At 50.6% G+C, this 26,853-nt stretch overlaps 13 protein-coding genes across 13 annotated transcripts; 3 read left to right on the top strand and 10 right to left on the bottom strand.

Moving 5' to 3' along the window:
• Positions 1-4: 4 nt before the first annotated feature.
• HETIRDRAFT_468443 (uncharacterized protein) lies at positions 5-1,544 on the bottom strand. Its single transcript, XM_009542479.1, has 3 exons — positions 857-1,544; positions 320-779; positions 5-262 (listed from the first exon to the last, which is right to left on the bottom strand). Exons 1-3 carry the CDS (start codon positions 1,486-1,488, stop codon positions 98-100), a joined length of 1,257 nt encoding a protein of 418 aa, XP_009540774.1. The 5' UTR covers positions 1,489-1,544; the 3' UTR covers positions 5-97.
• A 134-nt stretch (positions 1,545-1,678) lies between these two features.
• Positions 1,679-2,554, bottom strand: HETIRDRAFT_437565 (uncharacterized protein; the record flags this gene model as incomplete). The annotated part of the gene is made up of 1 exon (XM_009542478.1): positions 1,679-2,554. A coding segment is annotated over one exon (313 nt), but the record flags the coding sequence as incomplete, so codon positions are not given.
• A 642-nt stretch (positions 2,555-3,196) lies between these two features.
• On the bottom strand, positions 3,197-5,665 carry HETIRDRAFT_431365 (uncharacterized protein). The gene is made up of 4 exons (XM_009543405.1): positions 4,488-5,665; positions 3,948-4,433; positions 3,472-3,896; positions 3,197-3,417 (listed from the first exon to the last, which is right to left on the bottom strand). The coding sequence occupies exons 1-4, from the start codon at positions 5,498-5,500 to the stop codon at positions 3,215-3,217; spliced, it is 2,127 nt and encodes a 708-aa protein (XP_009541700.1). The 5' UTR covers positions 5,501-5,665; the 3' UTR covers positions 3,197-3,214.
• A 228-nt stretch (positions 5,666-5,893) lies between these two features.
• Positions 5,894-7,226, bottom strand: qor1 (quinone oxidoreductase 1; the record flags this gene model as incomplete). Its single annotated transcript, XM_009542477.1, has 6 exons — positions 5,894-6,092; positions 6,159-6,287; positions 6,346-6,740; positions 6,791-6,938; positions 6,992-7,032; positions 7,110-7,226. 6 exons carry the CDS (start codon positions 7,224-7,226, stop codon positions 5,894-5,896), a joined length of 1,029 nt encoding a protein of 342 aa, XP_009540772.1.
• A 695-nt stretch (positions 7,227-7,921) lies between these two features.
• HETIRDRAFT_166302 (uncharacterized protein) lies at positions 7,922-9,006 on the top strand (the record flags this gene model as incomplete). The annotated part of the gene is made up of 7 exons (XM_009542476.1): positions 7,922-7,928; positions 7,993-8,221; positions 8,273-8,332; positions 8,392-8,458; positions 8,518-8,681; positions 8,747-8,795; positions 8,851-9,006. The coding sequence occupies 7 exons, from the start codon at positions 7,922-7,924 to the stop codon at positions 9,004-9,006; spliced, it is 732 nt and encodes a 243-aa protein (XP_009540771.1).
• A 1,144-nt stretch (positions 9,007-10,150) lies between these two features.
• On the top strand, positions 10,151-16,126 carry HETIRDRAFT_153612 (ABC transporter). The gene is made up of 25 exons (XM_009542475.1): positions 10,151-10,327; positions 10,352-10,528; positions 10,797-11,010; positions 11,062-11,431; positions 11,484-11,979; positions 12,033-12,155; positions 12,214-12,255; positions 12,312-12,638; positions 12,693-12,717; positions 12,771-12,811; positions 12,870-12,928; positions 12,998-13,193; positions 13,246-13,403; positions 13,455-13,603; positions 13,654-13,770; positions 13,823-14,467; positions 14,557-14,740; positions 14,789-14,856; positions 14,909-15,027; positions 15,084-15,218; positions 15,269-15,426; positions 15,494-15,650; positions 15,700-15,781; positions 15,842-15,865; positions 15,918-16,126. Exons 1-25 carry the CDS (start codon positions 10,184-10,186, stop codon positions 15,950-15,952), a joined length of 4,245 nt encoding a protein of 1,414 aa, XP_009540770.1. The 5' UTR covers positions 10,151-10,183; the 3' UTR covers positions 15,953-16,126.
• On the bottom strand, positions 16,120-18,427 carry HETIRDRAFT_99220 (uncharacterized protein; the record flags this gene model as incomplete). The annotated part of the gene is made up of 13 exons (XM_009542474.1): positions 16,120-16,143; positions 16,204-16,439; positions 16,502-16,644; positions 16,700-16,872; positions 16,921-17,125; positions 17,183-17,312; positions 17,376-17,466; positions 17,525-17,593; positions 17,646-17,672; positions 17,739-17,993; positions 18,049-18,108; positions 18,165-18,175; positions 18,232-18,427. The coding sequence occupies 13 exons, from the start codon at positions 18,425-18,427 to the stop codon at positions 16,120-16,122; spliced, it is 1,620 nt and encodes a 539-aa protein (XP_009540769.1).
• Positions 18,428-18,708: 281 nt separating this feature from the next.
• On the bottom strand, positions 18,709-19,291 carry HETIRDRAFT_42348 (uncharacterized protein; the record flags this gene model as incomplete). The annotated part of the gene is made up of 5 exons (XM_009542064.1): positions 18,709-18,732; positions 18,783-18,836; positions 18,889-18,979; positions 19,037-19,203; positions 19,259-19,291. 5 exons carry the CDS (start codon positions 19,289-19,291, stop codon positions 18,709-18,711), a joined length of 369 nt encoding a protein of 122 aa, XP_009540359.1.
• Positions 19,292-19,698: 407 nt separating this feature from the next.
• HETIRDRAFT_241185 (uncharacterized protein) lies at positions 19,699-20,487 on the bottom strand (the record flags this gene model as incomplete). The annotated part of the gene is made up of 1 exon (XM_009542473.1): positions 19,699-20,487. A coding segment is annotated over one exon (789 nt), but the record flags the coding sequence as incomplete, so codon positions are not given.
• Positions 20,488-20,652: 165 nt separating this feature from the next.
• Positions 20,653-22,624, bottom strand: bKv2 (voltage-gated potassium channel beta 2). The gene is made up of 13 exons (XM_009542472.1): positions 22,405-22,624; positions 22,309-22,349; positions 22,163-22,248; positions 21,980-22,093; positions 21,835-21,920; positions 21,731-21,783; positions 21,626-21,680; positions 21,518-21,572; positions 21,423-21,458; positions 21,300-21,372; positions 21,103-21,241; positions 20,854-21,047; positions 20,653-20,789 (listed from the first exon to the last, which is right to left on the bottom strand). Exons 1-13 carry the CDS (start codon positions 22,505-22,507, stop codon positions 20,745-20,747), a joined length of 1,080 nt encoding a protein of 359 aa, XP_009540767.1. The 5' UTR covers positions 22,508-22,624; the 3' UTR covers positions 20,653-20,744.
• A 278-nt stretch (positions 22,625-22,902) lies between these two features.
• Positions 22,903-23,952, bottom strand: HETIRDRAFT_413150 (uncharacterized protein; the record flags this gene model as incomplete). Its single annotated transcript, XM_009542471.1, has 3 exons — positions 22,903-23,143; positions 23,197-23,446; positions 23,502-23,952. 3 exons carry the CDS (start codon positions 23,950-23,952, stop codon positions 22,903-22,905), a joined length of 942 nt encoding a protein of 313 aa, XP_009540766.1.
• Positions 23,953-24,123: 171 nt separating this feature from the next.
• HETIRDRAFT_377378 (uncharacterized protein) lies at positions 24,124-24,598 on the top strand. The gene is made up of 3 exons (XM_009542470.1): positions 24,124-24,146; positions 24,215-24,374; positions 24,429-24,598. Exons 1-3 carry the CDS (start codon positions 24,144-24,146, stop codon positions 24,461-24,463), a joined length of 198 nt encoding a protein of 65 aa, XP_009540765.1. The 5' UTR covers positions 24,124-24,143; the 3' UTR covers positions 24,464-24,598.
• Positions 24,599-24,608: 10 nt separating this feature from the next.
• On the bottom strand, positions 24,609-26,658 carry HETIRDRAFT_468433 (uncharacterized protein). Its single transcript, XM_009542469.1, has 10 exons — positions 26,561-26,658; positions 26,489-26,502; positions 26,338-26,430; positions 25,894-26,286; positions 25,767-25,841; positions 25,638-25,716; positions 25,521-25,588; positions 25,353-25,470; positions 25,067-25,292; positions 24,609-25,008 (listed from the first exon to the last, which is right to left on the bottom strand). The coding sequence occupies exons 1-10, from the start codon at positions 26,624-26,626 to the stop codon at positions 24,704-24,706; spliced, it is 1,437 nt and encodes a 478-aa protein (XP_009540764.1). The 5' UTR covers positions 26,627-26,658; the 3' UTR covers positions 24,609-24,703.
• Between the last annotated feature and the right edge of the window lie 195 nt (positions 26,659-26,853).

Raw genomic sequence — 26,853 nt, 5'->3', positions numbered from 1 at the left:
ACACGGAGAAACAAAGAAACAGACAATGACTAGCTTAAGACATCACTAATTGATACAGAGTGTAGGGGTGTCATCAAGCAACGTAGAACCGCTATGTTCATGCAGTCGACGCCGCCGAGGCAACCCTCGCGCCGGACCGTGCACCACCACTTCGTCGTTTTGTTCCCCGCCCCCCACGCTGGTTCTTCTTCTTACCTTTGCATGTGTCGCAGTACCAAGCTCCCTTGGGGAGAACCTCGAGGCCGATGCACCCGAGATGGAACTGCGACCACAAACAACACGTCAAAAAACAACTGTTGTGCTCAGAAACAGAACATACCCATTCTTTCTCACACTCTGCGTCGTCGCACGCGATCATGACGCCGTGGCTCGGTCCGTTACACCAGCAGTACAATTTCCCATCATCTGCTTCTTCACCCTCGCCGCCGGATTGAATATGGGCCGTGCCTTCTACACCAGGACCAATCAGAATCGCAGAGGTGGGTACGACGTTTCGGGCGACGGGCATTCCAGGGCCCTGCAACTGAGCGTGCACCGGCCCGGACCACCCGGGCCCCGAGAACGTCGAGACTGGAGCGTACGGCGGCGGGAGGGAGGGATGCGAAGCAGCGGGTGGGGCGTTTGGAATGTCCTTCGGTGCGGATGGGTCTACGGAAGGACGAGCCCGTCTGTTGGTGGGTACCAAACGGCTGGTGATCCGGGAGACAGGGAGGCTTTGTGGAGGCTGGTGGGAAATTACGGAGAGAACAGACTCTGCAGGGGATGGCATGCGGTCATTTCTTCAGGCCACAACGTACGTTTGGAATGTATTGGTGAGCACACGAGTGAAGGTCGTAAATGAGAGAAGGGGACGCACTTCCTCGCGCGGCTGCCGTTCTTAGGCCTCTGTGGCGCGCTGCTATCGCCGACGCGGTCTCCGCGCGGGGTCCGACTGACTGATCCTTCTATATCGTCGTCTCTAGCGATGCGCCTCTTCTTCGCGGGGGTTTGGTCGCCGGAGGACCCATTCAAGAGGGCACCACGTCTCCTTCGCCCGCCTTCATACATGGAGGTGGGAGCGTATGAGCGCGGAGCTACGTGAGGGTATACCGTCTTGCGCTGTAAGACCGAGGTGTCGAAGTTGGGTATATGCTGTAAGAGATTAGCAAGGTGGTCGTGGTGCCCTTTAAGGCCGTCCGCAGCCTGAGACGCCACTCGGATTTTGTCCTCCCCACCCAGCTTCAACCGCTGTGCCTCCTCTGCGATCTCGGCAAGAAGCCAGAGCCGGGACTCCTTGGGCTGTGTGTCGTGCTCGATCATGTCAATGAGGCGGTTGACCTTGGCGGTGATGGTGTGCATGGATGCGGAGAGGACAGCATCGAGTTCGCGTAGGTCAGCGAACTGCTTCGACAGGTCGAGGGGTAAGGTGTCTAAGGTGTGCGTGTATTCAGAGAGGAGAGAAAGTGAATACGCCGCGGTGAGGGCGACTGTGTCGGAGGTCATTGGCATTGCCGATGCTGTTCGTGGGGGTATTTGTTGGTGCCGATGTGTTGCTTGAGGTGAAGGAAGACGTGGAGGGACTGCTCAGCGCAACGGACCGCAAGGACCGCGCGCCTGGTTCAATCACGGGTCCCATCCGCGCTTCACGTGGCAATATTGACGCGACGGGACGTGTTCGACCTAAGCTTGTCCCCCCAAAAAGATGCCAGCGCTGTGTGAAAGTCCCCAAGCAAAAGATATACAATACAACAGGATCTATGATACAGTGGAGCTATGCGATAAAAACATACAGGGTAGAATGTCGAATGTGAGTGTGACCGCGATCAACGCTGAAACACGACCGTACCACCTCTCTCCAGCTCTCTCCTAGCTCTGGTCCCGCGACCGGAACATGATTAACCGTCCGAGCTCCACCAGCTGCCCGACGTCACCATGCTCTATATATCATCCCTCTCCTAGTGCATGCTTCGAATCCGTCTCAGAGCACAGACCATTCCCCGCTACTTCTTCCCAAAAACCTTCTGCACGATTTTGCCTCCTGTGCTCCCCAGCTGTCCATTCTGCCCGCCTTGCACCGTGGACGCTAACGTCGCGTACATAGAGTACTGGTCGCGCGGAGATTGGTGCATCGTCGAGAAGGCATGTGGTGCCGAAGGACCCGTGGGGAAGAAAGACGTCGTTGGAGAGGCAGGTGAAGTGGTATAGTTGTAGGACGACATGACGATGTGAGTATTATTTGAAGTGGTAGAGACTCGAGGCGGATTATTGGGATGTGGTATAACGATACACGTGAAAGAGATTGGATACAAGCAAGATGAGATGCCGATCGGGAAGCAACGCTCGAAAACGTAGCCAACAGCAAGCGCAATGAAGATGGGCAAGCCTGTGGTAGAGGTGAAGGAGTCCGGGGTGTGGATTTGAGATGCGGTCCTGGAGGCAGCAACGGTACTGAAGTCTGGTGAAGGTGCTGGAGAATAAGCGATGCCTTCCTAATTGTGTCGGGACCTGTTCCGTGATGTGTGGTAAAATGTCGTTGGTTGAATGGACCAGGAAGAACGCTCGTCGTACAAGAACCAGGCGGCCCTGTTGTTTCTTTGACGTTCCCTATTGTGCACGTTTATATACACTTACCTTAGTTTGATCTCGTCACTCTTCGATTAGGAGACAAAATACAAGGACTGCCCGAATGGGATCCTCGAGGCAATGTTTTTGTCTAGAAATGGAAGGGCGCCCAAATGCGCGGGGTTGCCATTCATCAAACAATATGTCTGCTGACCGTGAGTACCATCTTTAGAAGAAGGGGACGAAAAGATCTAGAGCAAACCGCGAAGGAACGAACAGAAGCGTCGAGGAGCGCAGTTGGCACACCCCGTGACAGTCTCTTCGTCTGATTATTGGCGTGTAAATACATGCCGCACGATAATTAGGAGATTCAGGTGTCGAGGGAGCAACGAAATCATAGATAACCGAAGACGTGAGATATTGCACCAGTCCAGAGGATGCAGGAGTGTCGTACGATTCGTAGACATGCGCAAGTGACAGTCAATGATGCGAGGCAGCGAGTGAGTGAATGCCGGGATGCACGGATGGAAATTAAATAACTCTTAGAGACCGATGTCAATGCAAAAAAGGAGAAACGATGCTGAGATGGAAAACAAGAGCCTAGGACGAATTGATAAGACCCGCAAAGAAGGATATTCGTCGAAACAGCGGCCGCACTATAGTGAAAGCAATGTCATAGGAGAGCCTGCCCGTCCCTCCCCGAAGCCACAAGACCTTTCCACTCTTCTCTCCACGACCGGATATCCGATCGGAGCTTCTGGACTTCGAGTACTTTACTGATCCAAAGCATCATTCCGTTCTCGTCTTCAGGGACGAAAAAAGAGGAGAGTAGAGATAGAATGGTCTCAAAGCTGGCTTGGCTGGACGTGATGTGGTCTGAGAAAGTGTGGGTCAGAATACCTTATGATGTAGAGTTGATCGACTACCTACCTCGATAAGTCCAGATGATGGATATAGCGACGACAACGAAAAGGTCGGGACCCTCCAGTAAGAAGACATCCCATAAACGAAGTAGCGTCTGGAATGGTACAGAGTTCGCGAAGAGGGTGATATACCATTTGGTTGCATATGACGTAGTGGATATCGTATGTGTCTTGAAAGCAGCATAGACATTCGGCATCATCTCTTGGATGAGGCGTTCCTGCACGAATATCGACTCGAGGAGGCCAGGAAACCCAGGGCTGAAGATGGTGTGCATGCGGTACTTATCGTGGAGTTGCACGAGGGAAGCATATGCGCGTTCCGGCTCAAAATAGCACAGAAGCATCGATGCAATGGGACCCATGCCTTGACAATACCCGCATTCCGAACAGCGCAAGGAGAAGCTGTGGAGGACATGGAACAACGAGCGTTGGCTGAAGCTTCGTCAGCCTCAAATCATTGGGAACGACGGCAAGAAAACCAACCCAAGTCCATATCTGGTCCGAAACAAGACGTGTCCACTGATGGTTCTTGGAACATCTAGGTCGATCTGAATGTCATACGACGAAGGGTATTCCAAGGCCTGCAAGTATTCGTCCTCTAGCGCCCGAAGTTCTTCCTTACCAGTCTGGGAGAACCGGCTCATGAGCAATTGCCATGCGGCACTTCTCCATCGATCTGGGATGCCCTTATAAGTGCGCCGGGACAACTTGTGCTCCTTCGGAGCCCGAAGACCCCATGTCTCGATGTTTCCTCCGCGATCACGAGATCGTGGCTCCAGCATACGTCCCCACTTTTCCATTCTCGCAACTTCGTGCGTTGGAGGGGGAGGGGGAGGAATAGACTTCAAGATGGTCGGATTCGGGGTCCCATTCACGACAGGATTGGCTATGCGAGCGAAAGGTTTGGTGAAAGCAGTTGCCGGGAGGAGCACTAAACGGTCATGGGATGGGGCGGTGATGAATCCGTAACTTTTGCACGGTCAATTTTAGTTCGAGAGAGAATGAACGGAAGAGGAAGCTCACCGGTCGAGACCGGCCAACATCTCAATCTCCTGTGATGTCAACTCCCGCTTTTTCTCGGCCTCGTCGCCAACGGCGTTCGCGGCCAAAATCTCACTAGCTCGGTTCGGGCCTACCCGAGCACGGGTTCGCTCGATACCCTCTTCGTAGCCATCACCTTTCACTCCAAAGACGTCGAGGCGTGCATAAGTGCTCCTGACGTGGAATGAATCCGGATCCTCGCCCTCCGAGCGGGCGATAGACAGTTTGCTATTCTTCTTGCTCAACACTGGACTCGATGGGGATGCGCTAGTGGAGGGGGCAGACGTTAAAGACGCTGTCGAGATATGACGTTGTGCTGTCGGCTGGGGGGATGTATGTACGGATGAACGCTGTTGGTGGGACGCATTGCCATTTGGAAGTGAGGAGTGGGAATGCGAAGGCGATCGACTGTGAGGCGTTGAAGGAACGAGGTGTCGCGGGTGGGCTGGCAAGGGTTTAGACTCCTCGTCAAGGGATATGTGCTTGGAAGAGTGAGTTGAGTTATGTCTGTATCTGGAGCCTCTCTGGCGGGGAGGGCCTTCGTCTGGGACATTGATACCCAAGTAAGGCGAACCAGTCTCGCCGGATGAAGAGCGACTTCCAGCCGACCATGTGGTGGTAGCAGCGGACGCCCGGTGCACAGGTGTACTGCGTCGACTGGCGTGGTGGTTGTCTGATGTGGCGCTGTAGTACGCAGAACCTTCGTGGGAATTATGGCTGGTACTCCGTGGGGAATCACGGTAAACGGAGTAGCGGTCGAGGGACGCACTCACGCCCTTCGAAGGAATGTCGGGAGACAGGCTATTGCTTTCGTCACCATACATCGAATAGATGGAGACTATGGTTTCTGAAGAGCTACGCTCTTGGTCAATGGAAGAGTAAGTTAGTTCTGGGGTTGGGGGGGCTGTGCGAACTGTTGAAGGCGGGGGGCTCGGAGAAGAGGAGGTGGGATAACGAGGGCTGGGCGGGACAAGCACGAGATGAGGTGCATCCATAAAAACAAGAAGTCAAGAGATTTGTGGGCAGGCTTTGACAAGAAACGAGAATGAACGAGGGTGGTGGTGATGGTGGTGGTGGTAATGGTGGTAATGGTGGTGGTGGTGGCAGAACAAGAGAAAGAAGACCCGCCTCTTCCTGTCAAGAACCTTTCAGACACACTGGCAGCATTCCAAGGTGCAGTAATAGCGCTTCCACTTGCCCTTTTTGGTAAGCGCGGGTTTCCCGAATCTCGTAACTCGTCGTCATCTCCTTGCCGGAGAACGCACGCAGCAACAACCAGTGTCCGCTCCACGTTTCGAAACAGCAATTCTTCCTCTTAAGTAGCCTCCATTCAGTGCGCATCAATGTACTCATACAGGTCTTCATCAATCCATCCCTGCCCCATCATTTCACTCATCTGACACTTTAACTATGAGCTTTCCAGTCGTCTTGCCTCCAGTGAGATCAAGTTGCGCTTGGCGAACGCCCTTTGCTGTGAATGGGTAATCTCCGAAGATGTTCACCTTCAGATCACCCTTCGAGATCAGATCGAAAAGCTGTGCTCCGTAGTATTCACGTTCTTCCAAAGTCACAGTGTAGTTTGTCTCTCTGCGAATAACACAAAGAACCGTCAGTATTCAGTCGGCAATGATCGAGTGTAGAGCGTAGACGCACGTCGGGCGAAGTAACTTGAGGTTCTTCTGGTTGAGTCTGACAATAGAGAACGGAGGTACAAGGCCAGAGGCGTTCCCAAAAGAGATAAGTGTTCCCTTGCGTCTGATCATTTTGAGATCATCTTCAAAGCTAGGTGAGGGGAATATGAACACGTCAAGTTTGCAATTTCCCTTGATTAATTACTTACGTGTCCTTGCCTACACCGTCATAGATGACATGAGGCCCTTGGCCGTTGGTGAGTTGTGAGACACGTTCGACCGTATTTTCATTCTTGTACAGGATGACATGGTCAGCACCGTGAGCCTTCGCCAACTCTGCCTTCTCTGGAGTAGACGTCGTTCCAATAACGGTTGCGCCCCGAGCTTTGGCGACTTGGGCCATGAGTAGACCGACACCACCAGCAACGGTGTGAATAAGTATCGTCTCTCCTTTCTGGACATTGTGCGACTCTGTCATCAAAGACAAAGCAGTGATTCCCTGCAGGAGGGCGGCTGCAGCGACCCGGTTGGAGACATCCTTCGGGATAGGATACACAGCGTCCCACGGGACCGTGACATACTCTTGCAAGCCCCCCAAAAGATCCTAAATGTCACATGAGATAGAGATGTTGATAGACTAAACGTTCGACTTGCCGCTGCAATCCTATCGCCTTTTCTCAAATTGCGCTTCTTGTATACCTCATTGTTTAGCGTCGCCTCATCCTTGGGTAGCTCCGCGATGACGCCGGATATCTCCTTCGCCATGTGGAAAGGTAGGAAGGGGGTAGGGTATACGCCGGCTCTATTATGCTATGTTCGAATGGAGACGAAGGGTCATCAAAACGATATCCCCACCTGAAATAAGTGTCGATGAAATTGACACCGGCATATTGAACCTTCATAGCGGCAAAACGTCAGATCGGGCGAAATCAGCGCCCCAGTCTCATTTCCAACTCTTAAACACTATACAAACCTTCACAAGCACGTCCCCTGGCTTTTGCTCCGGGAAGGGAAGGGTCATGTCCTCGATGACCTCAAACCCGCCTGTTTTAGCGATCGCGACGGCTTTCACAGTGGAGGGGTACGACATATTGAGCTTCAAGGACAATGGCGACGACGAGAGTTGGTGGGCAACCTGTGTGAGCCGGAAGACAGACCGTAGCATATCGGTGTACTCACATTCTGTTTGGCATCCAATCTTAGAAATCGCGATATATGGTGCTTATGCACCCACGGTCGATGCAGCTGTCACTCCGAATCTATCTCCGGCCATTTAAGACCACATTGTACGACTGGCATGAGCTGCCATGTTATCTGTGGGTCGTCACCAAACTTATGTCAGGTTATGTTGGAATCTGTTGAGCGAATGTCGTAGATTCAGAGAGAAACAAATTGCTTTGCATAAATAGACTGTGACTTCCCGTCCGCCGTTTGCGGGCCGTAATGGCCCGAGAGTGTCCCAAGCAGTCCCTCCTTAACCGCATGCTTCCAACGCGCTCGTGGGCCTCGCCCCAACGAAATAGTAACGAAATCCACTCAGTCTTGGAGAATGCTCGACTCATCGAGGTAGGCGGTCGCTAGTTCTGATCAGTGACTCATGAAAAGGCCAAATGTATCCAGTGGAAGATACTTGAGTGCACCAGTACACTCTTGACATGTGTTGACGCGCATAGGCGCTAGTATTTCCAAATTATGCATGCACGTCCGCATATATACAAGCCATGCTGTGCGGCTCCAATCCTTCACACTGAGCGTCTCCAGTCCTCTTCTATCGACTCCAACTATATGTCAGGTGTGTTTCACCGGCTATCCTGACTCCCCGTAGCATTTTCTTATACATTAACCCCGGTTCACAGGTCAATCTGCCTTACTGATCGGCGCTACTGGTGCTACGGGAAAGCATGTCTTGCGCGAGCTGCTCACTTCACCGCACTTTACACGTGTAGGAGAGATGGGCAGACGCATAACGGCGAAAGAACAGCTTCCGAGAGGCTCTCAAAGCAAGCTGGAGCAAAAAGTGATCAACTTCGAGAAACTAGAAGATGCAGAGCTTCAAAAGGGCAAATGGGACGTTGTATTCATCACGTGCGTATCTTCGAAAACGCCAGGTTATCTTTATGTGACACCGCTTTTCAGCATGGGGACGTCAATTAAGGCTGCGGGATCCCCACAAAACTTCGAAAAGATTGACAGAGAGCAAGTCCTATCATAATGCCGTTTTCAGCGTGGCTTATACATGTGCGCTCTCTGTGTAGATTTGTGGTCAACGCTGCCAAAGCCGCGCGCACCAATGATGCGAACCAGCGCCTTATCTATCTGTCTGTCCGTCCCTGCGGATCTTCTGTTTGACAGATCACATCTTCAACTTCCATTGTCTCCAGGCAAACTACTCGAACCCGGATGCCTCCGCCTTGTATCTGCGCAGTAAAGGGCTTACAGAGCAAGCTCTCGCCGCATTAGGCTACGGAGACACGATCGTTTTCAGGCCGATTTTCCTTCGAAACGCCGAACGAGCTGGCTTTCGTCCGGTCGAAGCTGTGTTATCGTATGTTTCTCTTGATCTGTAACGCTTATGGATATTGCGTGTTCGCCTTTTGATTTATCTTACAGCCCTATCACTGCTGTGCTCTCATGGCTTTCGTCCAGCTTTACCGTTGACGTATGTGGTTTCAAAGTTCGATAGCAGCTGTATGTAAGGCTGCTGATTGATGCAGGTCCGTGCTCTCGCAAAGAGCATACGTATAGCTGGCCAACTTGGTACATCTGGTCTGCCATCGGTCGCAAGTCCCACAAAACGAGCTCTTGGGGGCAATGCATTCACCACGATAAGCAACAAAGGCTCCGTCCTTCTTGCGAGACAGGATCTGTGATTGAAGATCGTGTTTTACTCCCCCTAATGTCTCGTTGTGGTACAGTAGTTCCCATTGCCAAGCACTCTATGTTATGTCTATTCTTTGGCTGGTACGTAAAATGATGACCGGAGAGCAAGGAGCCGCTGGCCCATGGACATGTCAATTCAGCTGGCGCAACGAAGGACATGTACCACCTCCGCGAAGCTTTCAGAAGTGCCCTATGCCGGGGCCAGAACTTCGACTAGCAACGGCGTTTCATGACATTGGACACTGCTACGTTGCACAGCTATCTTTGTGCAATACTACCAATCACGACAATCCTCAGGCCCCAGACAACACCGACGAATCGAAGTCAATCTAACGGCTTCATATGCGTCATCGTAGGAACAATCCATCGCGCCAGCATGCCGAAGGCTATCTTTCTTCATGCTTAGGGACATCTTTCCTCATGCAACAGCTAGTCTATTCAGGAACTTTAGGATTCACAACACTCTGTAGAACTTTCGAGCTGCTTCTTGTGGCTGACTGCTGGCTGACCGAGTACGTGGAGCGCATGCGCTCGTGTTGATACGGTGCGACCCGATCCAACCCCGTTAAGAAATTTGACTATCGAAGGGAGTTCAAAGAACACAGGGCGACGACTTGTGTCGTGTTTTTGGCGCCTACGCTGCGCGAATGTAGCGCGGGCACGGCCAGGACTTCAGTGTTGCGTGGTCCTAGTGGGTGAGTGAGGATTTCATATATGCATGCTACGAAGTTGGATTCATGCCGCAGTACTCCCTTGCAGCGAGCGTAAAAACATATTGTTGCGGCCACTATGACAGGCGCCCAACATCTTGCAGATCACATCTTGATCGTTCTTGATCTCGTAGGTTCTTTCCTTTTTTTGGTCAGCTCTGTCAGCTCGATCGACCCACCATCGGGGCTATCGTCCATATATGGGCATGGAATCTCTGACTAACGCGGCGTTGAGAGCTATGTTGGCGCTATCGCCGACGGGAGGCTGGGAGCGCCTTCCAGTGTCTTCGAATCTTTGTCAGTCAGCGCTCCAGTCTTAGGACCGAGAGGATGGAAGAGAAGGACATCATCGCGTCTCCTGGATTCATACATATAGCGTTCTACGTTTACATGGCTGACACGATCCTCCCCACCGAGGTTTTATCCTTCCTCTCTTTTTCTTTCTTTTTCTTTCGCGATGAGCGAGACTCCGTTCGACGCTCACACCCTTCAAAACGAGCCATTAGACCAATCAGACGCGCACCATGTTGATGTCCAGGAAGCCGAGAATGCGTTCCACACCCTCTCTCGTAGGCTGACCAGGAGGCACAACCACTCGACTGCAGGTTCCACCACCCCCGAAAAGACGAGCCGGGAGTACGATCCCGAAAAGGCTGCACCTTCTGATGAAGAACCGTTCGACCTCCGCGAGTATCTGTCTTCGTCTAACGATGCCAATGAGAAAGCAGGCATCAAGCATAAACACGTCGGTGTCACATGGGAGGATCTTCAAGTGGAGATTGCAGGCAGCGCATTTACCAAGGTGTGTATATTATCCCGCATGTCTTTGAGTGGTGTCTCAAGATTATTGTAGCTCTATATCAGAACGTTCGGAGGTATGTTTACAGTATCGGTAATGACTATCGAGACTAACTCTTTGAATGTAGATGAGGCATGGCAGGTTTGGCTAACGCCTTTTTTCATGTTGTTGTCATTCTTCCGGATGCTATTTCCTGCTATCAGAAAAGAGGTTCCGTCGACGCCGATCCTACACAAGTATGCGCATTCTCTCATTCGCTGAGACCTTGCAGCTCACGCTCCGCCGCAGAAACTCCGGTGTCTTGAAGCCTGGCGAAATGTGTCTTGTTTTGGGAACTCCCGGATCCGGTTGTGATACGTTCTTGAAGGCGATTGCCAACCAACGAGGTCTTTTTCATCGCGTTTCTGGTGATGTTCGGTATGCCGGGATTAGTGCAGAGGAGATGGGTCGTTACTACCACGGCGAACTCGTCTATAATGCTGAAGGCGTGTTCAATAATTTTTCTATTTCGAGCTCAAACTAACGTTGTCACCCAGACGACATTCACCTCGCTACGTTGACTGTCGATCAAACGCTCGATTTTGCGCTGTCCACTAAGGCTCCCGGTTCAAGAGGCCGTCAGCCCGGTGTTTCCCGTGCTGGTTTCAAAGACGAGGTCAAGGCCACGCTCTTAAAAATGCTGAATATCTCCCATACTGCTAAGACCCTCGTTGGTGACGCGTTCGTCCGTGGTGTCTCTGGAGGTGAACGCAAGCGTGTCAGTATCGCGGAGATGATGGCCACGCGCGCGCGTGTACAATGCTGGGACAACTCTTCTCGTGGCCTGGATGCTTCCACGGCTCTGGACTTCGTGAAGTCCTTGAGAGTGATGACAGATGTACTCGGTCAGACGACTTTTGTGACACTGTAAGCTTGACTTTCCTACCCGTACCATGATCGCACCTGAGCTTTGTTATAGATATCAAGCTGGTGAAGGTATCTACGACCTTTTTGACAAGGTCATGATCCTCAATCAAGGACGACAAGTATATCTCGGATCCCCATCAGAAGCCCGAGCTTGGTTCGAAGAGCTTGGATACAGGTCTCTTCCTCGTCAAAGCACGGCTGATTATCTTACTGGTTGCACCGATCCCAATGAACGCCAATTTGCGCCGGGCCGCTCTGAACTAAACGTTCCGTCCACTCCCGAAGCGCTTGAACAAGCATATCTCGCGTCGAAAACTGCAAAGAAAGTCCGCACTGTGCTCGAGGACTATAAGCGGACTATGGAGACTGAGAAAAACGATCAGGAGGCGTTCCGCGCCTCGGTCGCAGATGACAAAAAGCGCGGGGTCTCAAGGAAAAGCCCCTATACGCTCAGTCTCTTCGACCAGGTTAAAGCTTTGACGCGTCGTCAGTTCCAAGTTCGTTTGCAGGACAGGTTTCAGATCTTCACCAGCTACGCGCTTTCAACCGTATGTCTCGAATTCATAGCGAATAGTTGATAATTCTAAAGGGATGTTAACAGGCTCTGGCTCTCGTTATTGGAGGCGCTTTCTTCAATTTACCGCCAACCTCTGCCGGCGCTTTCACCCGTGGTAGTGTTATATTTGTGGCTGGCATGACATCTTCCTTCGAAACATTCTCAGAGGTTGGTGTTTCGCCTCGGCCAATCTACCCCAGACTATTGACAATGTGCCCATTCATAGCTTCCGATGCAAATGCTCGGACGACCTCTCGTTGCGAAACAGGTTCGTCTCCTTCTGCGGGGATGCGCCTGGGTACTGATCATTTTTGGATTGAGCAGAAGAGTTATGGGTTCTATCGACCGGCTGCTATCCAGATAGCCAACACTCTCGCTGATATTCCGTTCTCTGCGACTCGCGTCCTAATCTACGACATCATCGTCTATTTCATGCCCCATCTGTCTTACTCTGCTGGTGGTTTCTTCACCTTCCACCTCCTCAACTACATGTGTTTCCTCACAATGCAAGGATTCTTCCGTACTGTCGGTCTGATGTGCCCCAATTTCGACACCGCCCTCCGCCTTTCCGTCTTTTTCTTCCCAAACATGGTCATCTACGTGGGGTACATGATCCCCGTAGACCAGATGAAACGGTGGCTCTTCTGGATCGTGAGTTGGTTTCGAATTCAGTGGCTACCGAAACTGATGAATACGTTATGTTAGTTCTACCTCAACCCCTTCAGCTATGGTAATGTTTTTTTCTGGATGTCAAAGCACTTGATTGCTGATTTGAGTCATCAGTATGGGCTGCCTGTATGGAGAACGAGTTCATGAGGCTTACGGTGAGGCTTCCCTTTATATGAAAGCAGTCAGTCGCGGACCTAACATGATTTTGTTCAGTTGACATGTGATGGAACATACGTCGTTCCCAGGAATGGCCCGGGAATGACCAAATATCCGTAAGTAGTTAATTGGTGCAACTAATTGGTGCAACATGTATGGAGGGAATTGCTCATCATAATCTACAGCGACACTCTTGGTCCCAATCAAGCTTGTACTCTCCCCGGTTCTTCTCCTGGAAGTATCTTCGTTGCCGGTCGCGATTACGTGCGAGCAGGATACGGCTTAGACGTGGCTGATCTCTGGCGCCGTAACTTTGTCGTTGTGCTCGGCTTCATGATCTTCTTCTGGATAACCCAGGTGATCGCAATCGAGTACTGGCCGGTAAGCTTATGCACCGATTTTTTGTCTGACAACAAGCTGATGGCATATTTAGCAACCGATCGGCGGTGGAGGTGTCGCTTACTTCGCCAGAGAGTCTAGCGAGCGGAAGAAATTGAACGATGCCCTCCGCGCACGCAAAGCTGAGAAAGCCGCTCGAGAACGGGAGGAGAAAGCTCGCGCAATCGAAGGGACCAAGGAGACGAGAGATTTGTGAGTCTGTCGTCTCCCTTCAAGGAAACATGGGTCTCAATCATATCTTAGGAGCAAATTTTCCGACCGCAAAGTCTTCACTTGGGAGCGAGTTAACTACCACGTCCCTGTCGCTGGCGGTACGGCTCAACTTCTCACCAATGTTTATGGATATGTACGACCAGGAACACTGACGGCACTAATGGGAGCATCGGGCGCTGGTATGTCTAACATTGCTAACTATCATAGTGTCTCTCACATTGCTCGTCAGGCAAAACTACCTGCTTGGACGTTCTTGCACAAAGAAAGAATATCGGTGTAGTTTCTGGTGACATATTGGTAGATGGGAAGCCGCTTGATTTCGATTTCGCCCGTGGCACTGCATATGGTGCGTTGGAACATAAGATCGAAATCATCGCAAATTTCTGACAGCTCTTCAGCCGAACAGATGGATGTCCACGAAGGCACTGCAACTATTCGAGAAGCTATGCGCTTCTCAGCATACCTCCGTCAACCGAAAGAAGTACCGAAGGAGGAAAAGGACGCCTATGTCGAGGACATGATCGAACTTTTAGAGTTGCAAGATCTTGCAGACGCGCTCGTTTACACTCTTGGAGTCGAGGCTCGCAAACGGTTGACTATCGGTGTCGAGCTGGCTAGCAAGCCTGAGCTCCTTCTCTTCTTGGACGAACCAACGTCTGGTCTTGATGCTCAGAGCGCTTGGAACTTAGTTCGGTTCCTGCGCAAACTGGCTGATAACGGCCAGGCGATATTGTGCACCATCCATCAGCCTTCAGCTCTTTTGTTCGAGAGCTTTGATCGTCTTCTTCTTCTTGCTCGTGGCGGAAACACGATCTACTTCGGTGACATTGGTGAGGATGCTCACATCATGCGAGACTACTTTGCTCGTAACGGTGCTGAGTGTCCACACAACGTCAACCCTGCCGAATTTATGTTGGAAGCAATTGGTGCTGGTGTAACGCCCAGAATAGGTAACCGTGATTGGAAGGACATCTGGCTTGAGTCTCCAGAGTGCCAAAGAGCCAAGGATGAGATCCTTGCTTTGAAGGAGCAGGCAATAGCGCGTTCTAGATTGGAGAATGTGAAGCACTCGACATGTAGGTCACAGCGCGTTTTGTCGCTCTTTGCCCTCCTAATCAGTATTCGTCCTCAGATGCTACACCAATGTGGTACCAATTGAAGGTCGTTGTGGATAGGAACACTCATGCCCTCTGGCGGTCACCAGCCTATGTCTTCACTCGGCTCTTGTCCCACCTAATGGTGTCGCTGTTGGTATCGCTACCATTCCTCCAACTCGGGCATAGCGTCAGGGACCTTCAATATAGGGTGTTCGGAATGTAAGTCGTCCGTTTAGTTGAAGCGGGCGCAGGCTGACGTAGGTCTAGTTTCTGGACGGCTATCCTACCTGGCTTGGTCATTCCTCAACTGGAGCCTGTCTTCATCATGAATCGGAGTAAGTCCTACGCTATCGCTAGTCTAGACAGTTGACTCACCTGGGTTCTCAGTGACCTTCGTCCGAGAATCATCTAGCAGGATCTACTCGCCATACGTCTTTGCTATTGGTCAATTGCTCGGAGAGATACCCTATTCGATAGCTTGCGCAATATTTTATTGGGTTCTCATGGTAAGTGCTGTACTAAGGTCAATCTAGCTCTATGATGATAAACTGGAAACAAAAAGGTGTATCCGATGGGTTTCGGCGACGGCTCTGCGGGTACCAATGGCACTGGCTTCCAGCTTTTGGTCATCATATTTACAGAGCTGTTCTCTGTTACATTGGGTCAATTCATCGCCTCCATTTCGCCCACTATCCAGGTGAGTCGATCGCTGAGACTGTTGATGACTACTCTAACCATTCAGTAAAGGTCGCTGTGTTATACACACCCTTCATCAGCGTCGTACTCAACACGTTCTGCGGAGTCACTGTGCCCTACAACACCTTGAGCCACTTCTGGAAGAGCTGGATGTATCAGTTGGATCCGTTCACAAGGATGGTGGCAGCCATGCTGTCGACTGAGTTGCAGTAAGTCACATTCGCGCCTGGCCTGTGTATTAGAATGCCGATATTGATCTTATGTACGTTTCCTTAGTGGTCTTGTGATCACTTGTAAACCGGAGGAGTTTGCGCGCTTCACTCCTCCTTCCAATCAAACTTGTCAGGCTTGGGCGAGCGACTTTGTTACTGCACTCGGTGGATATTTGGACAATCCTAACGACACGTCAGAATGTCGCTACTGCCAATATCAGGTTTGTAGTTTCCGTTTCAGTAAAACGCACAAAGCTCATTGAATCCTAGCGCGGCGACGAATTCTTCCTCCCCCTTAATATCCGCTTCGAGAACAGGTGGAGGGATGTTTGGATTTTCTTCTGCTTCTTCGGTAAGGATGACCATGTTCTTGTCGTACTGGGCTGACCGCTTCCCTTGCTTTGCATTTCAGTCTTCAATTTCATGATCACCATCAGTAAGTGCCGTTCGTTCTCTGCAATGTCCCCTGTTGCTGACTTGCTATCCAGTTGCTTCACGCTTCCTCCGCTTCGCAAAACGTTAAATCCACGGACTAGGTGGTTCCGAGATCTAGACAAGATACCATTCATTCGATACTATAATGATACGAGTTTATCGCATGTTTTCCCCCCTTTTCTATCGCTCCACGAAGATCACTCGCACTTTTCTCATTTCGTATTTACAATATTACTCGCGAATGACGACTACACATTAGCTGGAGACACTTTGGAACGACTAGAAGGCGTTGGTCATCAGCATATCATCGCTGCCATCCAAGACTTATGTGAGACTCACCACCGGACAAACGACATCTTTGAGCGTGCATTCACCTCGCTTCAGCTTTGAACGATACTCATCTTCAAAATCCAAAATTTCTTGCACAATTCTGTTCCTCTCCTCCGCCATCGGCGAATATTCCCAGATTCTTTTCATCTCGGGTATGCCTTCTCGGATGACTTTGCAGAGTGGAAGCAGTTGTCCAAGGTCGGTGCCACGACGCCAGAGGGCTTCCATTGCGATTGCGAGGAAAACTATGAGATGTGCATGATACCTGAGATGAAATCAACACTTCCTGGAGAGAGTCAGTACTCACAGACATGCTTCTCGTCGTCCTGCGGATATGACTGTCCTGCTTGGCTGTACCATTTTGCTGCTTGCGTAAATTCTTCTGCCGCCTTATCGTCCTTACGTTCCAAGGCATCGAGACCCTTGCGCATATGCACGAAGCCCAAAATCCTGTACAAAAATCAGAATGGGCCTGCCGATTACCACAAAGGCCAAACAGACATACGAAAAGCCCTCCGCTTGAGGATACAACCAGAAGGACGACAGGAAGCCAGGGTCCATTTCATCACGTATGAACTTTGGAGGGTCCGCCTGCACTTCCTTGATATAGTCTCGGGTCATTTCGTATAGATCGTCAAGGTCATAATCCGAGTCAGGGCCAAGACTATTTGTATACGCCTTCCTCAAATTTCAGTGGTGTGTTCGACGACAATATGACGACGTTACCTTCACAAAAGCTGACAGAAACAATCGCTTCACACCCCTCAAGAAGGCACTATCGAATATCTCCCCCCTTTGTTCCCTTGGTACCCTCTGCCACATATTCCTGCCCCACTGTAAGACACCTATGGCCTGGCTGAAACACTCCATCGCGGCGCTACCATTTTCGGGCCCATCATTGCTGGCGATCAGACCTACCACGATCCAGCCGCTGTGACGCAACGGGTTGTTTGAACATACACTGAGGGTGGAGAATACTCAGACATACCGCACCGTCACAGAGAGAGCGGCCCTGACATCATCCCATCCCTTGGCCTGCAGGCGCACCATAGCCTCTTCTTGGACTGCTGTCACACCGCCGTCGAGCCACGCATTGTACAGCTTGTTCTCAAAAATGGCTGTGGTGCAGATGTGTGTGTTCATCGAGCGCCTCAGACAATTTAAACTACATGACAGCTCACCTCGCCGATTGTACTTCTCAACCCAATCCGGCAAATTCATATGAAACACTCGCGAATCACGTAGAATACCATTTGATAGCAGAGTGAGAGCCTTCCAAGCAGGCGATGAGGAAGCGGAGTGAGGGTCGATTCTCAACACCGCTGCTTACTGATAGCTTGCCCTTCCGGCCAACGTCGATATCCCCTTCGTTCATTAGTTTGACCCCTTCAGAGAAGTCCTGTGCGCGACCATGAGCCATGAAATCGACTACACCATGGAGAGACCAATACCTTGTAGGCAGCCATGATAATCCAAGCCTAATGTCCACCCAAACGTGTCATGATATGAGTTTCAGGCTACATGATGAAAACAATTTTACCAACGCTACTGTTCATAGAGTCCCCTTTGTCTTTGAGAAGCGCGTCCTTCATGGCCAAGGCCCTGTTCCAAGGTAGATCCTTGCTCTCTACCACACCATCGGTGGGCACATATTGTTTCTTGACACTTTCCTGCTCAATCTGTGCTGCTCGAAGACCTGATTCGAACTGTGATCTGAGCTTCGCCTCCCCAGGCACCGGTGGAAGAGATAAGAGAGCCTTCTGCCATGCGTCTATACTTGCTGAATATTGCGCAAGCGCCTGACGTGCACGTCAGCCGAGGGTCAAACACACTGAATAGTGAGGGCAGTCGTACGTGTTGAGCAGTCGCCAGACGGCCCCAAGCCTTGCAGAACTTCGGGTCTAAATCTACAGCCTATGTGACGTTATTCAATGACGCATTGACATAGTTTGATTAGGAGTACAACGTACCTTCTGTGCGTCTGCCACCGCATCAGGGTATCTTCAAGAATCGTGAGATGTGGCGTGTCGAGCGGACGTTGTAGAAAAAGGACAACAAACTTCTTCATCGCAAGGTCTGTCTGCGCCCGGTTTGCAAACAAAGTTGGGTTAGTTGAATCTTCCTCTATGGCCTGTGAGTACGTCAGATGGGCAGCTTCGTAGTCGCCCTTGAGGTACAAGTCATTAGCTGCGGCTTTCAATTGTTCTACTGTGTTTGCTTCAGCAGAAGACATTGGTCCTAGACGGGAAGGATCAGTAGACGGGTTGGTGGTGGTAGCAGACGAAGGTGGATTCGTTTATAGGTCAGGTGTTCGTGTCAGGTGCGGGCGAAATGTGAATACCCATTTAGGCTGACCACGGAACGTGCAGGTCATAGGAACAGAGCGTTGAGCGTTGGAAGGTAGAGGTTAGATCACAAGGAGAATTGATAAGCGTCGGAAAAAACTATTTGCTACAGATATGCAATGAAGCATGAGGGTGTCTATACGGCAGGGTATCAAGAATTCCTGGAAAACTACGATTTGGGTGCACTATGGAACTGAGCAGAAATCAATACGAAAATCAAGGTGGGATAATAGCCAAACTTACAATGTCGCGAAGCTGTGATTGGGAGTCATTGAACTGCTTCTCAAGATATTTGGACTGCGCGGTACAATAAGCATGCGGTCACTGTGTAGAACATCGGACGCTTGACCTTTTTGTTTAGGCTATTGATGTCATCTGTCAGACCCTTCTCTTGCGACTTCAAGTCCTTTTCCATGACAGGTCTGGGCATCATCATGAACCTGGTATTTGAAACCATCGTTGGTAAAGGTGCGGGGAAGACAGTAGCTGGTACATACATTTTGCCGACACCTTTGTAGAGTTTGACATCCCCTTCCATACTGCCTATTTCATCGATCGTGAGCTGTAATATCCGTCGCTCTCGCTCCTTAGTCGCGACCTGCTGGCGCGTCATGCTGAGTGCACGCTGGGATTGGATAGCAGTTTGCTGTATCTGAATCAAGATCTTCGGAAGCACGGATGAGCAAGTCAATATCTGGTCGCCAGACAATCGAAAGTACCTTGCGTAGAGTGTCATCGGGAAGTGTAGACATTGTGTTTACAGGGAAAGTCGATTCGAGGCGATGAAGATCAAGAGTGTGCACTCTACTTGCTCAGCACGGCTGTTCTCAGCCACGCGCAATTCAACTCCGCCTCCGTTCCGAATGCTCTCCTCCGCGTACCCGAGCGTAGTACCCTTCCAGACTGTCAAAGCACACGCAGTAAACTAATTTGACGTATGATTCTGCGTGCACATTTTCCTTGAAAATTTTCGTGGTTCGCGCAATTGTAAGCTCATTCAAGGCCGAGCGCTGAACGATTATGCCCTTTCAACCATGGACATGGTCTTGTCCAGGCGCGTCGCGACGCTATCGAATAGCCAAGCAAAGGTGTGAAACAAAAATCATAACGCTGCACCGGCCAGGTATTATGACGCCTCCGCCGCTGAACCCTGCTCCTCCTCCAATCCCTTCTTCAATCCCTCTAGAGTTCTCGCTAGCTTTCCTCCGCTGGCCTGGCTGAGGACCCCCGCAAGCTGTGTCGCCGGACTACTTAACAGTCCAATGATCTGCGCCCTCAACGTGTCCAGCGTTGGCAGCTTTGCAACATTTGCAACCCCGTCCGTCTTGAACACCCTCCCCTCGATCAAGGCTCCCATCACCGCGAGCTCAGGTGAGTGCACAGGCCGCGAGCGCTTGATGCGTCGTCCAGGATTCGGCGGATCCGCGTTCTTCTGCTTGGCCTTCTCTGCGAGCTCTGCGGCCATCGGCGCCCTCTTCTTCGGCACGGCGCGGTCCAGTGCGCGCAGGATGGCGTTCAACTGCGGCGGGTTCAAATTGGGCAGTGTGAGGACCATGAGCCCCCTCTTTACGGTACGTGCGATATCGTCACTCGCGGCCGCATCGATGGGTGCAAAGTCCCGCAGCGCGACGCCGAACAGAGAAGTCCGGATGACGGTGAGCGTCGGAAGAGCGGGAGGCTCTCCTGGGACGGGATTGGGGCCAGGATTAGCTAGTGATGGCGGAGCACTGACGTGCTTCAGAGCAGCGGCAGCGACTTCTCGGCGAATTTTGATGAGATTGGGGACGGAGAACTTGTCATGCTGGAGGAAGATGAGGGGGGCGTGTGCATTGTTCTCAAACAGGCGCAGGTATTGGTGATAGAGGAATGTCTTCTTCTCCGAGTAGACGCGAGGGACTGGCTTGTGGTCGTAAACCTTGGGAGGTTTTATAGAGACAACATAGGTGCGCGTATGCTGTCTGAGGACTGAGCAGCTCGGTGATGGACGTATAGACAGCATGGTAAGGGAAATTTTGAAGTCCGCTCCCGTTGTAGTCCTGCCTCGCCAATTCAAGCCGCATCTTCACATCAACTTCAACGAGAGGGCAGCGCAATACTTTAATCTTACAATATTAATAAAAAGAAAACAAAGTATATTCTTCTTCTATATAACTCCTTCAATCTGCTTCATCCTCAAGAGCTCTCAATTGGCGATTTAGTACTACTCTACAGTCTGCCGTGGGGGTCTAATCCTGGCCTGCCAAAATCCGGCTACGTGGAAAAAATCGGGATGAGTATGCGCTGAATAGCCTGGCAGGAAAAGTAGGATACTCACCGGCGGCGCAGGTTTGTTGTTTACAATGGCCTCGATCTTCGCCAGAATTTCTGGTGTCAACTTAGGGATCACGTCGAGCGCCTTGAGATTGTCTACGATCTGCTCGGGACTCGTCGCGCCCAGAATGACCGTACTAGTGTTTGTGTTCTTCGCAACCCACGCCAAAGCCAGATGTGAGACCTTGCAGCCCAATTCTGATGATTGGTGAATGAGTATCCAATATAGCGAGGGAAATCATGAAGTACGCACCGGTCTCTGCAACCGCAGTGAGTTGCTTGACTATCTCGATTTGTTTCTTTCCTTCTTCGGATTCCAAAAACTTAAGTCTATGGGCTAGGAACTCTTTGTTCGTGTCGAGACGGGAGCCATCCGGAACGCCGTTGTTGTACTGGTCGACCAAATTGGTGCTCAGTATAAAATTGGAACAGATAAAAGGAGCGGAGTACCTTTCCGGTCAAGATACCACCGGCAAGGGCAGACCAAACGGTCGTTCCCATATTATACTTCTGGTACAAAGGACTTTGCAACAAATCTTAGAATACTTTACAGCAGCACAGAAAATGACGTACCCATATTCCCCCTCGGGGCGTTCACGGTGCACCAGGCTGATCTCAATTGTTAGAAAAAGACAAGAACGCATCAAAAGTAATCGGGGGACACGAACTTGTGCTGGCACTGTTCAGCGACGGGTGCGTGTAGTCCATATTTATCGGCGACATCTGTCATCAAAATATGAGTTTCGTCGATCAGCACAACTATATGTAACATTCACGGTGTGCTTCCTCGATCTCTCGCGCAGACCACTCAGAAGTGCCCCAATAAAATGCCTGCATAGCTATCAGCAATACTAGATATCGTGTATCAGAATGCCACATACCAGTCCTTGTTCAATAACCCAATGGAATGCGCGCACAACCTCTTCCATTGGGACTGCGACCATAGATCAGAACGCGACTTGCAGACAAAAGATGTCTCATATACCGGTGTGGTCAGGACGATGAGCGAATATAACATCTACGTAGTCAAGCTGGAGACGTTGAAGAGACTCTTTTGTTCCCTCGACAATACTAGAATGTGGGCGTTATGGAGCGACTAGTCTGAATTCGATCTACATTCAGCGACTTACTGTTTCCGAGAAAGACCCTGGTCATTTGGACCTTTGCGTTCCGCCCCCCAGTATAGTTTCGTAGTAACGATAATATCAGTGCGGCGCAAACCAAGCTCCTTAAGCACTCGACCACTATGCGGAGAGAAAAGGTGCGAATAATTGAGAGTTTGGGTAGCATGAAAAAGTGCATGCGAAACTTACAGCTCTACTTCTGACTGTCCCTTGGCATAGGCCTCCGCTTCATCGAACATATTGATACCGTTCTCGAAAGCAGTCTTGACGATATCCTATATGGAAACAATTAGCAATTTAGTACTATAGGAGTGTCCATGCACAGGGGATCATACCTTGACGGGGTCACCGACGACAGTTCCCCCGAAGGTCAACCCTGCATAAGGTGTAAAGCTTTGCGAATCACAAGGTTTGAGTTCAAATTCACATACAGCCACCCAGGGAGAACACCGGAACACGCAGACCGCTTGACCCTAGCCGGCGGAACGGCATATTCTTCTGCTGGTACTCTAGCTTAACTTCGGATCCCGACATTTCTCGTGAGGTGGCGGCTGGGTTATGAGAATGTGGTTGCGAGGCAAGAGATGGAAGGAGAAGGTCAGCTTGTTCACATGCGGTTTCTTGTGAGCTTTTATATAGTGCACACGGCTCGACTTTCAATTTGGAATCGCGATCCGGCTGGATGATAAGATCTCGTCCCTGACGTCAGCTGCTCACCAATTCCGCAAGCGGATGATGGGGGTCCTCTCAGAGCCAAAAGTGCCACATCCGGAGGAAGAAGTGGATACTATCCTCAGTGGAGAACTCAACAAACATAAAACCAGTCGGTCAATACGTGCAAGATGTCACCGGGAGCCACATTTGAGATTCAACCCCAACCGCGGCGACCGGAGAAGATCGAATGTCGAATGAGTGTGCAAGCAAGAGGCCTACAAAGCTAATTGCTTCACCGTGTACCAGTCTCTGAGACAGAATTCCCATGTCCTATCTTCACCTCCTGCACCCGTGGTACCTGTCCCGTGGGCACGCTCTCCTTTCGTCATACGATGCTCGTATCCTTGCCAATCACTTCTGTGAAATGCGAACGATCTTACGATGATATAAGGGGGGTTTGGTTTGACATTGATGGTATGTGGGGGAGGGGGGTTCTTGGCTAATCTTGGAATATCCCTGAGAACACTGATGTTACAATATCTGCACAGCATGCGGCCTTGAAAACATACCATGTTGTATACGGCGGAACGTTTCGCAACGTCACAAGGACAGTCCCTCGCGCACCAGTATTGCCCTTCTCTGATTCGTCCTCGGTCGGCGGATCGCTGTCGTCCTCGTCGGGGGCCCGCTTGCGTTTTCGGGGTTTTGTTGCTTGAGGTATAGGGCCGGGTCTCAGAAATTGCGCAGCGGAGCGGAAAAATCCAAGAAGAAGAGTTTGATTCGAGAGGACGTTGCGGTCCTGATCAGTGATACCCTTTCCTTGTATCCTTCAGCACCTTCCATCTATCGCGTCTCAATGGCTGATCTCACTCACCAGCATGAGGAAAATTCCAGACGATCCTATCATAACGCTTGCCCTTCAGTGGAGAGCACCTCTCCAACCTTGTCGCATCTACTCCAAACATAATCTGAGCACCCTTCTCCCTCAAAGTTTGCACGTATTGCATAGCCTCGGGATATTTCGTATAGCACTCGTCTTCCGAATCGTAGGCAGTTGCCGTAACGTTTTCAGAGGGAAGATGCTCAAGGCCTAGAGGAGGATGAAGGACGAGGGCCAGAGCATACGAGAAATTTCCCTCCCCAATCAATAGGATCCTGTCCGTCGGCAAAAATGGAATCGTCGGGCGTTGCGGCGGGGCTTTTGTTTTGCTCTTGCTCTTCATAGCCTGATGCTCTACGGCCTGCTTCACCTCCTGCTTTTTCTTGAGCCTCGACTGCTGAGAAGAAAGAGCATTTTTGAGCGAGGATTTCTTGTTTTTTGCCATGGGAGAGGTGGATCTAAGATTCAGATAGCCATTGTTTGGCGATGTATAATTCAGAAGCTCTTGGTAAATACGGTCAAACATCGTGCGTCGGCAGCGTGGCGCACTACTGGCCTGCCACGTTTGTCAAACGGTACCATATATACGCAACTCAATCTTACCAGTCACTCCTTACCGTTCATTCACCCGTCATCATGGTAAGCAAACGATGTGCATCCTTTTTTTTCTGCTCTCAGGATATTGACCTTGTCGCGTTCCGCGTCAGCCAACCGCGCACGAGATCCGCCAAAAGAACTCACAGTTCGCCAACAAGGCCAAGGCTGGAAAAAATCCTGTCAATCCATCACGAAAAGATAAGCTCGCAAAGCAATCTCCCGTAGGCCTCTGGGCCCTCGGTTTGATTGTATTTGTTGTTGTCGGTGGAGGTGTGCTATCACTGCATATTATACGCTAATCATCTATTGACTGTCCTGGATCAGTTTTATTCGAGCTCGCGAGGCTTCTTTTCTTGTGATTCATGCTATGCATGAACTTCATTCATCGTAGGATTGGGGAGGGGGAGTGTAATTCCACTAGCGTCATCGACCGCGAACGCATCAGTCGGTGAGGCTTCCACATGGGTATGCAACCATTGCATCATTGTATATCATACAATTCGGGGATCTGTCTGTTATTTATTGTTTTAATCAGCCATCATACAAGCATAGCCAGGGATCGTATTCGAACATGAACATCCATAGAGCACAACATCCTTTCAGCTCTCCTCGTCCAGATCTCCCGCTGAAACGCTTTCGGAGGCGCTCATGCTCATGCTTTGGGTACCGCTGCTCCGACCTCTAGACGCTCCGACCGGCGCTCGAGTAGGCTCTGCTGTGGTCTCTATGCCTTGCATAGCGTCGTCCTCCAGTTGCCTTACATCTACCTTGACTTCATCACCGGCCCAGACGTGAGCGGTCGGCTGCCATACCATCACAACATTGTCTTCAGATGTGCTTGCTGCTGTCCAATTCTCCCCAATCCCCGGTGCCCAGCAGAAGTCCGCTGGGCGCGAGGTATGGCCTGTATGTTACCTTCTGTGAGACGCCAGAAATAGACATTTCAAAACGAAAATGCCTACCGCCGTGAACAAACATGAGCTCGGGAGGCCCGTCTTCCTGATCATCTGGAGTTTGCTCTGCTCCAATTTGAGCAAGATCCCAAATGTTGATGCGACGGTCACTAGATGCGGATGCAAATACCCCTGCGTTGTGAGGCGACCAGGCCAAGTGAAGAACCTCGTCTGTGTGGGACTCAAAGACATGCAGGCGGTCGCCTAGCCTCCTCATATCATGCAATAAGATGGTCTATCCTGAATGTGTCAGATGGTTCCAGCTGACAGTTATATATTCAAAGTTATACTTCACCTTATCTGCGCTACCAGTCACGAGATGATTGTCACCCGTTGGATTGAAGGCGACAGCCAGGATTTCTTGCTCGTGAACTTGCATGGAGGAGGTGGGGGCCTTCTGTCGTGTATCCCAACTGCCACAAACTATGAGTACTTACAGCAGGGCACGGTATCACGGACTTACATCTTCAATGTTTTATCGTCACTGACACTGGCAAAGACATTCTCTTGTGTAGGATGCCAGTCGACATCCTGACGCAATGATGAATTGAATATACTTAGAATCCATGTAAGAACATACCCCAACAACAGCAGTGTGCTCATTGAACACATTCAACGGTTCAATAGACGGATTAGCTTTGGAATACGCATTGATATCCCTGATGCAAATTCAGCTTACGCCTCATCTGGAACAACAAAAGTCACATACCAATGGCAAACGGTCTTGTCCTCAGATGCGCCCAGAATATGGCCGGGTTTGAGTGGATTCCAAGCTAGTCCGAACCTGACAGACGTTGTCAGCGTCACCCAAAGCTTCGGACATTCTATCGACAAACCCTTCTTTGGTCTGCCCTACTAGTCGGATGTCTGGTTTGAACACGCCTCCCCTCTCTGGTTCACTTGAGTGCTTCGTCCTATCAAACACATACACCTCTCCAGAAACCGCCTTAGTCGCAATCAAGTCGGGGTTCTGTGGCATATACCGCGCACGGTTCACCTCGCCCTTATGGTTGATGCGCTGCGTGATCTGTATACGAGGGGTGTTGGGAATGGTGTGTCCACCCAGTTCTCCGCGTTCATCGTCATAGTTCGTGCGATCGAGCGTATCTGCACCTGGACCCTCGCGTTTGGGGATTTGGACGGTGGCAATCTGAAGGTAGTCTTGCGCTTGGCCGGAAGTGTGTGTGCCAAGGAGCAGGCGGTGGACAGTATATGGTTTGTTGGATGGTCTGTGTCCGTTGAGATATCCCGTATAAGTTAGCTAGATTAATTTGACTTACGATTCCTTGTCGGGGAACCATTGACAGGTCAAACTTGGCCAATCGAGAGCATGTGTGATCACAGTATCGTATAGATACGGCGCGTTCTTTTTCCTTTCAATCATAACTCCTATGTCATTCCAGTACTTTTGATAGGTTTGACGATGCTCACCATGTCTTGTACTCCTGCGGATAGGCCACTTCCCATGTGAGCTTTGGGCATGCATCTAGTTCCTCAGCGTACCTCATTGATCAACTTGTTTTCCTCTTCAGCATCTTCAAAGTCCTCATCGACCACCGTTGGTTTCATTCTCCGGTTGAATCAATAGATTTTGAGCGTACAGCACTGTCAGATGGTAGGTATATGATATGAAGAGTCGAAAGCTAAAGGAAACGGAGGACGCGCCCGACGCGTCAAAGCGCGTTAGCTCTATTCCCACGATGCATTCACATACATTTCTCACAGACCGAAGTAGAGGCACTCCAAGGTATATGTACAGCAAAAAAATTGTGGACATGGACGAGAACATAGCATGG

Source organism: Heterobasidion irregulare (assembly GCF_000320585.1).
Source record: "Heterobasidion irregulare TC 32-1 unplaced genomic scaffold scaffold_01, whole genome shotgun sequence".
Classification (NCBI taxonomy): Eukaryota; Fungi; Basidiomycota; class Agaricomycetes; order Russulales; family Bondarzewiaceae; genus Heterobasidion; species Heterobasidion irregulare.
Note: the sequence above shows the minus strand (reverse complement) of the source record. Positions and strands in the feature narration are given on the sequence as shown.